Source organism: Phyllobates terribilis, unplaced genomic scaffold (assembly GCF_046119375.1).
Source record: "Phyllobates terribilis strain yellow unplaced genomic scaffold, ASM4611937v1 Scaffold_8__6_contigs__length_399053987, whole genome shotgun sequence".
NCBI classification, from domain to species: domain Eukaryota; kingdom Metazoa; phylum Chordata; class Amphibia; order Anura; family Dendrobatidae; genus Phyllobates; species Phyllobates terribilis.
Window position 1 is genome coordinate 242,141,351 of NW_027362768.1, and position 17,284 is coordinate 242,158,634.

Here is a 17,284-nt window from a genome sequence, read left to right on the forward strand (position 1 = left end):
GGGAATGTTTAGCTTGCAAAAAAGAAGACTGAGAGGAGACTTAATAGCTGTCTACAAATATGTCAAGGGCTGTCACATTGTAGAAGGATCATCTTTATTCTCATTTGCACAAGGAAAGACTAGAAGCAATGGGATGAAACTAAATGGGAGGAGACACAGATTAGATATTAGAAAAAACTTTTTGACAGGGTGATTAATGAGTGGAACAGGCTGCCACGAGAGGTGGTGAGTTCCCCTTCAATGGACGTCTTCAAACAGAGGCTGGACAGACATCTGTCTGAGATGATTTAGTGAATCCTGCTTTGAGCAGGGGGTTGGACCAGATGACCCAGGAGGTCCCCTCCAACTCTACCATTCTATGATTCTATGACTCCATATATAGAGCCCCTAAGTGCTAGAAGAGCAGAATCCCCCCTCAAGTGACCCCATTTTGGAAATTATATCCCTTTAGGAATTTATCTACAGGTGTAGTGACGATTGGTGTTTTCCAAAAACAAGCAGCAGCGGATGTTGCTGAGTGATAATTGCAAACTGCCATTGCAGTGACTAGTACGTTGTAGTGCCCAGTACTTTGTAGGGCCCAGCTTGTGCTTCTGGAGACATGCACCTGTAAATTAGGCGAGCTCTCATCACTACAGAAATGCCAAACATGTGTACACTAACTGCGGTTTAAGCACACTGCGGCTAAGAAGGGAGGGGGCATTTGGATTTGGGAGTTTGAGAATTTGCTGAATTTCTTTTGGAGGGCGATGGCCATTTAGTTTGTCCAGAGCCTTTGTGCTACCAGTAACATGGAAGCCCCCTCTCTTTCCGATAACAGATGACGGACCTGAGTGGGGCTTTTTTTGTGGATTGAGTTGAAACTTTCATTAGGAACATTTTACATAACATTTGGGATCACATTTATCCGGCGCTCTGCGCTGAGCACTTACATCGGGGTTTCCATCTAAATCTCTAAGTTACTTGATTCAGATGAAATCCCAGAGGGATCCATTCACTATAATGAGGCAGCAGAGTTACTCTGGACTCCGTCTGGCCTCTGTTCAGCTTTGTCCTTTTTTTTTTTTTAGAGGAGCACAAAACTGTGGTCGATGGCACTTTTATGCACGCCTAAAAAGACGGACACCGCCGGATCACAGGTCAGGCGATGTCCACAGTGCCTCCATCTGCCTCATTATAAGGAATCTTCCGTCGGGGTTTCTGTCTGAATCACGCATTTACACGGAAACCTCGGTGTAAGCGCTCAGCGTAGAGCACTGTATAAATGTGAGCCGAGCCTTACTGCGATCTTTGGGAGGCAGAATGAACAAATCAAGAGCAGGTGAAGAATTGGTTTTATTTATTTTTTATGCTGTTCCTCGTGCAGCATCAGTGATTAGACGACTTTATTCTTCGGGGCGGTGCGATTACAGCGATACCAGATTAATATTGAGTTTTTATACTTTGCTGCTGTCACATGCTAAAGGAGCTATAATTTTTCCATATTTCTACCGACAGTCATGTGAGTGCTTGTTTTTAGCGGAACAAGTTGACGTTTTTATTGGTACCATTTTCGGGCACATGACATATTTTGATCGTTTTCTATTCCGATTTGTGGGAGGCGCAATAAATAAAAACCAACAATTCAGGAATTGTTTTTTGTTTTTTTTTAATGCGGTTCCGCGTGTGGTAAAATTGATAAGGCAGCTTTATTCTTCAGGTCAGTACGAGTACGGCGATAAGACATTTATATAGTTTTTTTATGTTTTGACGCTTTTACACAAAACTATTTTATAGAAAAAAATTATTTTTGCATCGCTTTTTTCTGAGAGCTATAACTTTTTTATTTTTCCGCTGATGGAGCGGCTTGTTTTTTGAGGGGCAAGATGATGTTTTCAGTGATACCATTTTTATTTACATTTCTCTTTATTGATTGCGTTTTATAATAATAATAATAATCTTATTTATATAGCGCCAACATATTCCTTAGCTCTTTACAATGCAGAGGTTCATATACAACCGTCATAAGTGACATAGTTAAAGATAATACAATAATTATGACGACCCTTCTCGTTAGAGCTTAAGAATCTACAATGAGGTGGGGGTGACACAAAGTACAGTTGCTTATTTACACTGATGGTCCAGCCATCTTGAGGGAATGGGGGATATATAAAGGCTGCATGAACTAGTAACAAGCCAATATTTGTAGTGCTTTTGGGTGTGGTAGAGTTTGATGGAGAATTATATTAAGAGAACTAGTGAATGGGCTATATATAAAGGGACTTCGATTAGGGAACCTGATAGGCCGCCTTAAACAGATGTTTTAGGCGCTCCCTAAAAACACTGTGTAAGTTGTGGTCCGTCCTAATTTCTTGGGGTAGAGCATTCCAAAGAATAGGTGCAACTAGGGAGAAGTCTTGGAGCCGGGAGTGGAAGGTACGGATTAGTGCGAATGTTAGTTGAAAATCGCTTGAGGATTGTAGACAACGGGTTGGCGGATAAGCAGAAATGAGGGAGTACAGGTGGGGGTGCGACTGTCACGGTTCCACCCCTCAGTGTGTCTGGGATGCAGTTACTAACCACTCAGCCATCCAATCTGGTGCAGGTGCATGCTGTCACAGTACTGACAGCTCCAGCACACCCCTGTACCAGATTGGATGGTCGAGCTGTCACAGTACTGACAGCTCCAGCACGCCCCCGCACCAGATTGGATGGTCGAGCTGTCACAGTACTGACAGCTCCAGCACGCCCCTGCACCAGATTGGATGGTCGAGCTGTCACAGTACTGACAGCTCCAGCACGCCCCCGCACCAGATTGGATGGTCGAGCTGTCACAGTACTGACAGCTCCAGCACGCCCCCGCACCAGATTGGATGGTCGAGCTGTCACAGTACTGACAGCTCCAGCACGCCCCCGCACCGGATTGGATGGTCGAGCTGTCACAGTACTGACAGCTCCAGCACGCCCACGCACCAGATTGGATGGTCGAGCTGTCACATTACTGACAGCTCCAGCACGCCCCCGCACCGGATTGGATGGTCGAGCTGTCACAGTACTGACAGCTCCAGCACGCCCCCGCACCGGATTGGATGGTCGAGCTGTCACAGTACTGACAGCTCCAGCACGCCCCCGCACCGGATTGGATGGTCGAGCTGTCACAGTACTGACAGCTCCAGCACGCCCCCGCACCGGATTGGATGGTCGAGCTGTCACAGTACTGACAGCTCCAGCACGCCCCCGCACCGGATTGGATGGTCGAGCTGTCACAGTACTGACAGCTCCAGCACGCCCCCGCACCGGATTGGATGGTCGAGCTGTCACAGTACTGACAGCTCCAGCACGCCCCTGCACCGGATTGGATGGTCGAGCTGTCACAGTACTGACAGCTCCAGCACGCCCCCGCACCGGATTGGATGGTCGAGCTGTCACAGTACTGACAGCTCCAGCACGCCCCCGCACCGGATTGGATGGTCGAGCTGTCACAGTACTGACAGCTCCAGCACGCCCCCGCACCGGATTGGATGGTCGAGCTGTCACAGTACTGACAGCTCCAGCACGCCCCCCCACCGGATTGGATGGTCGAGCTGTCACAGTACTGACAGCTCCAGCACGCCCCCGCACCGGATTGGATGGTCGAGCTGTCACAGTACTGACAGCTCCAGCACGCCCCCGCATCGGATTGGATGGTCGAGCTGTCACAGTACTGACAGCTCCAGCACGCCCCCGCACCGGATTGGATGGTCGAGCTGTCACAGTACTGACAGCTCCAGCACGCCCCCGCACCGGATTGGATGGTCGAGCTGTCACAGTACTGACAGCTCCAGCACGCCCCCGCACCGGATTGGATGGTCGAGCTGTCACAGTACTGACAGCTCCAGCACGCCCCCGCACCGGATTGGATGGTCGAGCTGTCACAGTACTGACAGCTCCAGCACGCCCCCGCACCGGATTGGATGGTCGAGCTGTCACAGTACTGACAGCTCCAGCACGCCCCCGCACCGGATTGGATGGTCGAGCTGTCACAGTACTGACAGCTCCAGCACGCCCCCGCACCGGATTGGATGGTCGAGCTGTCACAGTACTGACAGCTCCAGCACGCCCCCCCACCGGATTGGATGGTCGAGCTGTCACAGTACTGACAGCTCCAGCACGCCCCCGCACCGGATTGGATGGTCGAGCTGTCACAGTACTGACAGCTCCAGCACGCCCCCGCACCGGATTGGATGGTCGAGCTGTCACAGTACTGACAGCTCCAGCACGCCCCTGCACCGGATTGGATGGTCGAGCTGTCACAGTACTGACAGCTCCAGCACGCCCCCGCACCGGATTGGATGGTCGAGCTGTCACAGTACTGACAGCTCCAGCACGCCCCCGCACCGGATTGGATGGTCGAGCTGTCACAGTACTGACAGCTCCAGCACGCCCCCGCACCGGATTGGATGGTCGAGCTGTCACAGTACTGACAGCTCCAGCACGCCCCCCCACCGGATTGGATGGTCGAGCTGTCACAGTACTGACAGCTCCAGCACGCCCCCGCACCGGATTGGATGGTCGAGCTGTCACAGTACTGACAGCTCCAGCACGCCCCCGCATCGGATTGGATGGTCGAGCTGTCACAGTACTGACAGCTCCAGCACGCCCCCGCACCGGATTGGATGGTCGAGCTGTCACAGTACTGACAGCTCCAGCACGCCCCCGCACCGGATTGGATGGTCGAGCTGTCACAGTACTGACAGCTCCAGCACGCCCCCGCACCGGATTGGATGGTCGAGCTGTCACAGTACTGACAGCTCCAGCACGCCCCCGCACCGGATTGGATGGTCGAGCTGTCACAGTACTGACAGCTCCAGCACGCCCCCGCACCGGATTGGATGGTCGAGCTGTCACAGTACTGACAGCTCCAGCACGCCCCCGCACCGGATTGGATGGTCGAGCTGTCACAGTACTGACAGCTCCAGCACGCCCCCGCACCGGATTGGATGGTCGAGCTGTCACAGTACTGACAGCTCCAGCACGCCCCCGCACCGGATTGGATGGTCGAGCTGTCACAGTACTGACAGCTCCAGCACGCCCCCGCACCGGATTGGATGGTCGAGCTGTCACAGTACTGACAGCTCCAGCACGCCCCTGCACCGGATTGGATGGTCGAGCTGTCACAGTACTGACAGCTCCAGCACGCCCCCGCACCGGATTGGATGGTCGAGCTGTCACAGTACTGACAGCTCCAGCACGCCCCCGCACCGGATTGGATGGTCGAGCTGTCACAGTACTGACAGCTCCAGCACGCCCCCGCACCGGATTGGATGGTCGAGCTGTCACAGTACTGACAGCTCCAGCACGCCCCCCCACCGGATTGGATGGTCGAGCTGTCACAGTACTGACAGCTCCAGCACGCCCCCGCACCGGATTGGATGGTCGAGCTGTCACAGTACTGACAGCTCCAGCACGCCCCCGCATCGGATTGGATGGTCGAGCTGTCACAGTACTGACAGCTCCAGCACGCCCCCGCACCGGATTGGATGGTCGAGCTGTCACAGTACTGACAGCTCCAGCACGCCCCCGCACCGGATTGGATGGTCGAGCTGTCACAGTACTGACAGCTCCAGCACGCCCCCGCACCGGATTGGATGGTCGAGCTGTCACAGTACTGACAGCTCCAGCACGCCCCCGCACCGGATTGGATGGTCGAGCTGTCACAGTACTGACAGCTCCAGCACGCCCCCGCACCGGATTGGATGGTCGAGCTGTCACAGTACTGACAGCTCCAGCACGCCCCCGCACCGGATTGGATGGTCGAGCTGTCACAGTACTGACAGCTCCAGCACGCCCCCGCACCGGATTGGATGGTCGAGCTGTCACAGTACTGACAGCTCCAGCACGCCCCCCCACCGGATTGGATGGTCGAGCTGTCACAGTACTGACAGCTCCAGCACGCCCCCGCACCGGATTGGATGGTCGAGCTGTCACAGTACTGACAGCTCCAGCACGCCCCCGCACCGGATTGGATGGTCGAGCTGTCACAGTACTGACAGCTCCAGCACGCCCCTGCACCGGATTGGATGGTCGAGCTGTCACAGTACTGACAGCTCCAGCACGCCCCCGCACCGGATTGGATGGTCGAGCTGTCACAGTACTGACAGCTCCAGCACGCCCCCGCACCGGATTGGATGGTCGAGCTGTCACAGTACTGACAGCTCCAGCACGCCCCCGCACCGGATTGGATGGTCGAGCTGTCACAGTACTGACAGCTCCAGCACGCCCCCCCACCGGATTGGATGGTCGAGCTGTCACAGTACTGACAGCTCCAGCACGCCCCCGCACCGGATTGGATGGTCGAGCTGTCACAGTACTGACAGCTCCAGCACGCCCCCGCATCGGATTGGATGGTCGAGCTGTCACAGTACTGACAGCTCCAGCACGCCCCCGCACCGGATTGGATGGTCGAGCTGTCACAGTACTGACAGCTCCAGCACGCCCCCGCACCGGATTGGATGGTCGAGCTGTCACAGTACTGACAGCTCCAGCACGCCCCCGCACCGGATTGGATGGTCGAGCTGTCACAGTACTGACAGCTCCAGCACGCCCCCGCACCGGATTGGATGGTCGAGCTGTCACAGTACTGACAGCTCCAGCACGCCCCCGCACCGGATTGGATGGTCGAGCTGTCACAGTACTGACAGCTCCAGCACGCCCCCGCACCGGATTGGATGGTCGAGCTGTCACAGTACTGACAGCTCCAGCACGCCCCCGCACCGGATTGGATGGTCGAGCTGTCACAGTACTGACAGCTCCAGCACGCCCCCCCACCGGATTGGATGGTCGAGCTGTCACAGTACTGACAGCTCCAGCACGCCCCCGCACCGGATTGGATGGTCGAGCTGTCACAGTACTGACAGCTCCAGCACGCCCCCGCATCGGATTGGATGGTCGAGCTGTCACAGTACTGACAGCTCCAGCACGCCCCCGCACCGGATTGGATGGTCGAGCTGTCACAGTACTGACAGCTCCAGCACGCCCCCGCACCGGATTGGATGGTCGAGCTGTCACAGTACTGACAGCTCCAGCACGCCCCCGCACCGGATTGGATGGTCGAGCTGTCACAGTACTGACAGCTCCAGCACGCCCCCACACCAGATTGGATGGTCGAGCTGTCACAGTACTGACAGCTCCAGCACACCCCCGCACCAGATTGGATGGTCGAGCTGTCACAGTACTGACAGCTCCAGCACTCCCTCGCACCAGATTGGACGGCTGAGCTGTCAGTAACTGCATCTCAGACACACTGAGCAGTGGAACCGTGACAGTTCTGACTGTCTGCGTGACCTTACAATCTGGTACAGGGGCGTGCTGAAGCTGTCAGTGTGGTAATTGACAGCTCGGTGGTCCAATCTGGGATTGGGAGGCGCTAGCTATTTCCAGATGTTCATTGTTCCAGGTGATTGCCAGGCTACTTAACTGAGCTGTCACAGTACTGACAGCTCTAGCATGCCCCCGGACCAGATTGGACGGCTGAGCTGTCGGTAACTGTATCTCAGACAAACTGAGGGGTGGAACCGTGACAGCGGCACTGTGGAGAGCTTTGTGGGTGAGACCATTTTTTGTTCGGCGGTATGATGATAAAGCATCGTTTTTTGCCTCATTTTTTATTTTTTACTAAAAGGGTTAAGTAGTTGGACAGTTTTATAGGTTGGGTCGTTCCGAATACGGTGATACTAAATATGTGCACTTTTTTTGTTATTTATTTATATATATATATATATATATATATATATATATATATATATATATAATATTATTATTATTATTTTTTTTTTTTAAGTATTTTTACAATTTTGTTTTCCACTTTTTTTTTTTTTACTTTGTCCCACTATGAATCTTTCAAATTTTGCAGGCTGATTGCTTGTATAGTATAGGAATGCAGGAGCTTTCCTATGCTGTTCAAACTGTCAGCGCTGCACTGAGAGACAAACTTGTTGGATCATGCTCGGAGCATGATCTAGCTTGTTTGCTAGCTCTGGTGACCTGGATGTCGTCATGACATCGGGTCACCATAGCAACGACTGGGCCTCCTTGATGATATCGCGGGGGCGCCGATCTAAGGGCAAAGGGGCTTCCTCCCTCTGCCTGCTCTAAATGCTGCAGTTAGTGATGATCGAGCTTGTATTGTTTACCCTTTTGGCGAGAACAGGTGCTCGGTGAGTGTTTTCGGCGCGCTCAGCGAGCGTTTTCGGCGTGCTCGGCATCTATGTTAGTGTCGCCGTGGCTGCATGTGTCATGGCTGTTAGGCAATTCCTGCATGTCACAGCTGTCTAACAGCCATTACACATGCAGCCACGGCGACACTAACATAGATGCCGAGCACGCCGAAAACACTCGCTGAGCACCCAAGTGTGCTCGCCGAAAGGGTTAACAATGCACGCTGTATCATCACTAGCTGCGATCGACTTAGATCGCAGCAATTAGGGGGTTAAAGTGACGGGAGCGGTGCGTCACTGCTCCTAGCACTAGGTGTCAGCTGTCAGAATCAGCTGACACCCGACGGCGCACAGCCTCTGTATTGCCATGACGTATCTATACATCCATAAGCAGGGTCTAGCAATCTGCGTCAGTGTGAGATTGAAGATTGCGGTGCATGAGACCAGCTATAAAAGGGAAAAATTCCTGTGGGACTAACCAAAATGTAAAATAAAAAAAGTTCAATAAAACATATAGTGAGAAAAAATTCACAAAACCCAATATTATCAAATTCTGTGAAGCACCTGTGGGTTAAACATGCTTACTACACCCTTACATAAATGCCTTGATGGGTTTAGTTTCCAAAGTAGTCAATTGTGTGGAATTTCTGCTTTTTTGGTACCTCAGCACTCTGTAACATGGTGTCCACAATATATTCAGGACACAATAGCGCTCCAAAAATCAAATAGCACTCCAAATGTCCTGCCCAGCCGTGTTCTCAAACTGAAGGTCTGACCACATGTGGGGTATGATCGTGTTTGGTAAAAATTGCCTAACAAACTGAGGTTAGGAGAAAATGAACCCTACAGTCACTTCAAAACTCTATAGGTCCATAAAACAATAGCATTTGTAAGTTTCCTTGAAAAACAAAAATGGAAAATTACTGCAAAATTTTAACTCTTCTAAAACCTTAATAAAATAAAAGGAAGTTTAAAAATGTTGCTGATGTAAAGTAGTTCAGTAGGAAGAGAAAAGCAGCACTCACCCAATAACCTTCTTTATTAAAGTCCTGTAAAACATGTAGGCAAGGAGAGGAAGAGCAGATAGTCAGACAACGGCCGTTTCATGTTTGAAGACGCTTTTCTGTGTTTTAAAGGATTTTTTCTTTCTACTAAACTTCACGTTGTTTTTCACCCTGCTCGGGGGTCTATAAAGTGGAGCACCACCACACAGCCCCCTCCTTTGATCATAAATGGAAATCGCAGCACAGATTACTCCACTCATGCTCAGTTGATAGTGCCTAGTTGTTTCCTTCTTTATGTGTATTTGCTTTTTTATGTGTTATAACTATCTGGTTTAATTGTGTAAACATTCAAAGTGAGAAAATTGCTAATTTTTCTAAATTTGTCCAATTTCAAATATTTTCATTAAAAAAAAACACAAAACATTGACATAAATTTACATGTAACAAAATACAATGTGTCAAGAAAAATCATTCTCCGAATCGCTGGGATTTTTGGAAGTGTTCCAAAGGACATTGGTCAGATTGAAAAATGGGGCTCTGTCATTAAGGCCAAAACTGTCTCCACCACTAGGGGGTTAAATGTAAAACTAGTTTATAAAACATGTAAATTTCCCATATACTGTATAGCATCAGTGTGTTCCACCGGGGGAATGGTTGGATGTATGTTATCGCTGGGCCGCCACACTTCAGCAATGAGTTGCATTACAATTAACAAGTAAACTCAAAATGTGATTAATAATTCCTGGTGATCCCTGGTGGCATCTGTTTTCATTTTACCCTTTTATGTTACCTCACTATTATTTCTCTATCGCTTCATTGGGGGACACAGGATCATGGGTGTATGCTGCTGTCGCTAGGAGGTTGACACTATGCAAAAAATGGAAAATAGCTCCTCCTCCGCAGTATGCACCCGCCTACAGGCACCAAGCTCACCAGTTTAAGCTTAGTGTCTGTAGGAGGTAGACCTGGATCTTCACAGATCCAACCTTGTTGTGTTTATTAATCCTTGTTTTTTCTCTTTCATATACAGCTCTTCAGGCTAACAGGGCACACTGCGTCCCCTGTTAACCCACTAGCGACCGAGAGAGCAATGTGGCTACCCCCACATCGCCCACTCTTGGACCCACTGGGCAGGACTTATCCCCTGTCACCTTAGGGTGTCTCAGGGTGATTTCGGTGGCCAGTCCTAGCCTGTTCCCCACCCCAGCCCCCTCCTCAGAGCGGCCTGGGAGGGAGACGGTGGTCCCTGCGGGTGACCTTCCCCCAGTTTTCTGGGGTTGACACTGTCTCCGGCACTGTCCAGGACCGGACAGTGCGGGAAGGAGGAAAAGCCAGGATCCCCCCCCATCCAGGAAGGCATCCTGAGAACATCCTCAGAAGGAGAAAGGATGGGACGATTCCCGGACCCGCTAGGACAGGTACTTCCCTGCCTTTCAGCTGCAGGTCCCAGCCCCCCGGCGTTACCCGCCTTCCTCCCCCCTCCCCCTCTCACCAAACATGGCGCTTAACAGCGCTTCCCTGAGCCACTTCCTCTACATAATGCGCGGCAAATCTGCCGCGCTTTTCTCCGTGGGGGGGGGCGTGTCCGGTGGGCGGTCCCCCTCCGACGGCTATACGCCCCCTCCTATTTGACCAACAAGGGCCGAGGAGCATAGTGACGCTTCCGTCACGCCCTCGTGCCTTCCGCGGAGCTATCATCAGGGGGCCTCTCAAGCCCGCCCCCCTTCCCATCTACCTATCGGAGCCTCGCGCGCTCCGTCATCAACGCTGCGTCCTCTGCACCGACGCCATCACTCTGCCGCACGCAGCTCCCTACTCCGTCGGCACCTACTGTGACCCGCTCCAGCCTCACCTTCGGAGCCTTCATGGGGACACGGGACCGCTTCTCTGCAGGAACAGGTAGGCTCTGTCCTGACACACGACCCCCACCCCTCCCTGCTCACAGCGCTCCCCTCTGCAGTATCCCTGGTCAGGCACATATGCCCAAACCCAGGGAGCCCTCAGTCCGTCCCTCTCACATTGTCACATACTACGCCTGTGCTCTTTGCGGTACTAAGTGGCCCGCGGGTCTCACTACGGCCTTCTGCTCGACCTGCAAACCTCCCACCATGCTGGCACCCCAAGATCCCCCCGCCGCTCAGGACGTGGTAACCCCATCCCCTCCGGAGTGGGCTGTTGCTATGTCACAGTCTGTCTCTGACCTCACCAAGGTTTCTCAATCTCTGGTGCAGGTCTTAGAACGCTTGCCAGAACGTTTGCCTATGTTATCCACGGCCACCAGCGCTCCGAACATCCCCACAGACGATTCGCAGGCACCCCTGCCCCCTCCTCACAGGGGCAGACTGACGGCACCTTCTCAGAAACGGACTCACGCAAGCTCATCTTCCAGCTCTCCAGACTCCAAGATGCTCCCTGTGTCTCACACCTCTTCCCCGGAGGTCGTCCCGGGATCTAACTCTGCTTCAGATTCAGACTCTGGTTCTGACTCAGACCAGTTTTCCAAGGTCCAGGACATGATAGACAGCCTTATAACGGCTGTCAATCAGACTCTGCATGTTACAGAAGACGAGAGTCCTTCCCGGGACTACTCAGTTTCCTTCAAAAAGATTAAGCGTCCTGCACGCACTTTTTCTAACTATGCAGAATTTGACAGCGTTTTTCAAAAGCAGTGGGAGCATCAAGAAAAGCGCTTTACAGGAAAGAAACAGTTAAACGTCCTATACCCCTTTAACCATGACCTTGTCAGCAAATGGACGGAGTCCCCATCTGTGGATCCTCCAGTCTCTCGCCTTTCCGCCAAAACGGTACTGTCTCTTCCGGATGGTTCCTCCCTTAAGGATACCACGAATAGTCAGGTTGAGGCCCTCTCTAAATCAGCCTTTGAGGCTGCGGGCACCTCCCTTTGCCCTTCCTTCGCCTCTACTTGGGTATCAAAAGCGGTGTCCGCATGGGTCAAACAGCTCAGACAGGGCATCCTAGCAGGGGCCTCCCCGGACGCCGGAAAATATGTACTTACGGCGTCCCTCGACTCCGCTGCATGCTCAGCCCAGGTTTCCAGTAATCTCGTTGCCTTACGTATAATTCTTTGGCTTAAAGCCTGGAACGCCGACCCGGCTTCCAAAAGATCTCTAGCTAATCTTCCTTTTCAAGGTTCCATGCTGTTTGGCTCCAAGCTAGATCAGATCATCTCTGATGCTACTGGGGATAAGAGCACCTCTCTCCCCCAGCCGAGACCCAAACGCCCTTTTCCTAGGAGACGCCCCCTTCAGTTCTGGTCCTTTCGTCAGTTCGCTCAACCGAATCTCTCCTCTCAACAGAACCATACTCCAGCACAGCGGGACAGTTTTAAACCCTCCTTTAGGCCCATACCTAACTGACGCCCAAAGAGTCGCTCCTCCAAGTCCTCTGGATCACGATCACGATCCAACAGGTTTTCCTCAACATGACGGGTCACTCCCACCTGGGACTTCTCCCAGGGTCGGCGGCCGTCTCCTTCTGTTCACAGATTCTTGGCTCCCGGCAATAGAGGATGCCTGGGTCAAAGAAATTGTGACTTCCGGCTACAAAATCGAGTTCAATTCCAGCCCACGATCACATTTTCTCAGGTCCCGCCCCCCACAACCATCTTTGCTTCCCGGTTTCCTCCAAGCCATCACTTCTCTTCTGCGCTCAGGAGTCATAGTCCCGGTTCCCGTTCAGGAAAGGTTTTCCGTTTTTTACTCAAATCTCTTCGTCGTCCCAAAAAAGGACGGCTCACTACGTCCGATTCTGGACCTCAAACAGCTAAACCGACATGTACTCATCCGACAGTTCAGGATGGAGTCCCTCAGGTCGGTAATCGCCTCGATGGAGGTCGGGGAATATCTATGTTCAGTGGACATTCAGGATGCATACCTTCACATCCCAATCTGCGCGTCACATCAGAAGTGTCTACGCTTTTCCTTCAAGAACGCGCATTACCAGTTCACTGCTCTCCCCTTTGGCCTCGCCACAGCCCCGAGGGTTTTCACGAAGGTGATGGCGACAGTTATGGCCATTCTTCGAACAAGGGGAATTGTAATCATCCCCTACCTCGACGACCTGTTAATCAAAGGCCCCACGTTCAGGGACTGTCTCCACAGTCTCCAGATCACCTTGAACACTCTCTCCCGGTTAGGCTGGCTGATCAACATGGACAAATCCTCCCTGGTCCCATCCCAACGCTTAACCTTCCTAGGGATGCAGTTCGACACGACCCGTTCCCGGGTCCTCCTTCCAAGGGAGAAGATGAACTCCCTACGACAAGGAATTCGCATCCTCTCCGACCCAAGTCCACACTCCCTTCGCCTATGAATGTGTGTTCTGGGAAAGATGGTAGCCGCCATGGAGGCAGTTCCGTTTGCCCAGTTTCATACCCGGTCTCTTCAACTAGCCCTTCTCTCAGCTTGGGACAAGAATCCGTCATCTCTAGATCGACGCATCAAGTTGCCTCATCAAGTAAGACGGTCGCTAACCTGGTGGTCCCACCCTTCTTCCTTCAGACCCGGGAGATCATTCCTTCCGCTTCGCTGGCAGGTGGTCACGACCGATGCCAGTCTCATCGGTTGGGGGGCAGTTTTTTACAGCACACGGTCCAGGGCCGGTGGAGTCCCCACGAAGTCTCCCTCCCCATCAAAATTCTGGAGATAAGGGCGATTTACCTGGCGTTGCGTCACTGGCAGAAGATCCTGGCAGGGTTCCCAGTCCGTGTACAATCGGACAATGCCACGGCCGTGGCATACATAAACCATCAGGGAGGAACGCGGAGCAAGCCCGTCCTAAAAGAGGTGGCAAGAGTGCTACTTTGGGCCGAGAAGACGGTCCCGGAAATCTCAGCAGTCCACATTCCAGGGGTCGACAACTGGGCAGCCAGCTTTCTCAGTCAGCAGGGCATCGTCTCAGGAGAATGGTCTCTCCATCCCGAGGTGTTTCACCAAATCTGCTTACGGTGGGGCACGCCGGACGTCCACTTCATGGCGTCCCGGTTAAACCACAAGGTTCCGTCCTTTGTAGCTCGGTCCCGCGATCTGCTAGCAATCGTCCAGGACGCGCTAGTCATGTCATAGGGCAGTTGGAACTGTGTCCATCTTTCCACCTCTACCTCTGATCCCTCGAGTCATCAAAAAGGTCAAGACAGAGGGAGTACCAATTCTCCTAGTAGCCCCAGATTAGCCCAGACGCGTCTGGTACGCCGATCTGGTAAATCTGCTTGTCGACTCCCCCTGGAGACTACCAGACCGTCCGGACCTCCTCTCTCAGGGTCCTATTCTTCATCAGAGTTCTCGTTCTCTGAATTTAATGGTATGGCCGTTGAGGTCGCGGTGTTGAAGACGGCGGGCTTTACTGAAAATGTCATTCAGACCCTAATTAATGCCAGAAAACCCGCTACCTTGCGCATATACCACAGAACTTTGAGAGCCTTTTTTCATCACTGCGAACAAGATCAGCTAACTCCTATGTCCTTTTCTTTGCCAGTCATTTTGGCCTTTCTTCCGTCTGGCCTAGAGGCGGGACTATCTCTCAGCACTCTCAAAGGCCAAGTTTCGGCCTTGTCCATTCTATTCCAACGTAACTTAGCTAGCCGTCCTCAGGTCAGGACGTTTCTACAAGGGGTGGCCCACCTGGCGCCCCCCTATCGCCCTCCAGTGGAACCATGGGACCTTAACATGGTCCTAAGCGTCCTACAACAGCCTCCATTTGAACCCATTCAGGACATTCCAGCCTCTCTCCTTTCCTGGAAGGTGGCCTTTCTGGTGGCTGTTACCTCTATTAGAAGGGTCGCAGAACTCGCAGCCCTCTCTTGTCGGTCGCCTTTTCTGGTATAGTGCTCAGGCCGGTGCCTTCCTTTTTGCCAAAGGTGGTTTCCTCTTTTCACATTAATGAGGACTCGTTTTGCCTTCCTTTTGCCCTGCTCCAGTGCATCCACAGGAGAAGTCCCTGCACAAACTGGACCTGGTCAAAGCTCTACGTGTTTACCTTTCCAGAACGGCCTCCCTTCGGCGCTCGGATGCCCTTTTTGTCATCCCTGAGGGGCATCGCAAGGGTCTCCCTGCTCCCAAGTCAACCATCGCCCGTTGGATACGTTCGACCATCTTGGAGGCACATCGCATCTCGGGCAAACCTCCCCCTGCCGGAGTAAGGGCTCACTCCACCAGGGCGATGGGGGCCTATTGGGCGGTCCGCCATCAGGCTTCGGCCTCTCAAATCTGCAAGGCCGCAACCTGGTCTTCTCTTCACATCTTTTCAAGGTTTTACAAGGTCCACACTTATTCTTCGGCTGATGCCAGTCTTGGACGGAAGGTCCTGCAGGCGGCAGTTGCCAAAGTCTGACCTAGTCTGTGACTATCTTCTGTTCTCCCACCCAAGGGACTGCTTTGGGACGTCCCATGGTCCTGTGTCCCCCAATGAAGCGATAGAGAAAGAGGGATTTTTGGTACTCACCGTAAAATCTCTTTCTTGGAGCCTTCATTGGGGGACACAGCACCCTCCCTGTTTTTGGACATATGTCCTGATGGCCCTGTTGGGCATCTCATTAATTTTTCACGGTTGAGCCCCGTTGGGCATTACATAGTTGGTTATTTTGTGCTTCTCCTACTGCTCTAGCCACTAACTGGTGAGCTTGGTGCCTATAGGCGGGTGCATACTGCGGAGTAGGAGCTATTTTCCTTTTTTTGCATAGTGTCAACCTCCTATACACCCATGGTCCTGTGTCCCCCAATGAAGGCTCCAAGAAAGAGATTTTATTGTGAGTACCAAATATCCCTCTTTTGTTAAAATGCAAATCGCCCTCAGTTTTGTTCCACTGTACAGCTGCATATTTGATGGTAACACGACCACTTGCTCCTTAGGACAGTGATTCCGTATATTGTGGACGACTCCATCTGGTTTCAAATTTACTTCAAGCCCTTTTCAAAGAGGCAGTGACCCTGGAAAAACAGTTAATGGAGCTGCTGGATAAAACTACAATAAGCGCCTCGGCATCAGTTGCTGAAGTTACCGGCATGGTCTCCGGTAGGTCCTGAGTAATTTCTCCTGAAGATCAGCACATGGTTGACGCTGCATGATTTTTAGCTGTATGGAGGGGTTTTTTTTAAGCGAGTCTGCTCCAAAAACACCTAAGTCTGAATCGTTGGCACAGAGCCTAAAATTTAAAAAGAAAATGGCGTGGGCTCCCGTGTCATTTTGATAACCAGCAGAGGGAAAGCAGACTGCTGGGGGCTGATATTAGTAGCTGGGGAAGGGGCCATTAGCCAATAATGTTCCCTGACTATTAATATCCGCCCACAGCTGTTGTTTAGCCTTTACTAGATTACAGGGAACCCCAGAAAAAAATTGACTTGAGGTCCCCCTATAAAATCTAACCAGAAAAGGTTAAACTAGACAGCTGCAGGCTGATATTAATAGCCAGGGAAGGGGCCATGATTACTAGCCCCCTCCACGGCTATTAATATCACCCCTCAGCAGTCCCAGAAATTCCGCATCCATAAGATGTGCCAAATCTGGTGCTTAGCCTCCGCACTTCCCACTGCTCTGTAGCTGTGGCGAGTGAGGTAATGGGGTTGGGGTTCACATCAGCCTTGTATTGGCCGCTGACGTGAAGCCCAGGTTAGTAATGGAGAGCGTCTATAAGACACCCCCATTACTAACCGCGTAGTAAAGTTATCGCCGCTTTTTCAATAAATACGTGGCCAGAATAAAGTATTTTAATGAAATAAAAAACACACGGTTTTTAAAAAAATTTTATTGTACTGGGTCCGCGAAGCCATCGATCTGAAAAAAAAGTAAAAAAAACAAATAACCATATCCCTTACCTGTCCGCCATCAGCAACGCAGTCCAAGTACCGCAAACGATTGTCCCACGGCGATCTGGGTCACTTCTACAGCAGTGACATCAGCAATCACTGATGTCACTGCTGTAGAAGGCAGCAGTGTATACTAACAGGAGTGTAAAATCACTCCTATCAGTATACATTGCTGTGCAGGAGGTCACTGGGGTTCATCAGCTGAAGATCAGCTGATCAGCCCCGATGAGCTCACCACCATCACCCTGGAAACGTTCTTCAGAATGTTCCCATGGTGCGGTCACGT

The 17,284-nt window shown here is 52.0% G+C and overlaps 1 protein-coding gene across 1 annotated transcript in view; it reads left to right on the forward strand.

Moving 5' to 3' along the window:
* Positions 1–17,284, forward strand: part of FIRRM (FIGNL1 interacting regulator of recombination and mitosis) — a 134,754-nt gene that overhangs the window by 13,637 nt on the left and 103,833 nt on the right. The window contains exon 6 of the mRNA XM_073644079.1: positions 16,045–16,207. Within this exon, the coding sequence (XP_073500180.1) occupies positions 16,045–16,207 (163 nt within the window). The remainder of the gene's footprint in view (positions 1–16,044; positions 16,208–17,284) is intronic.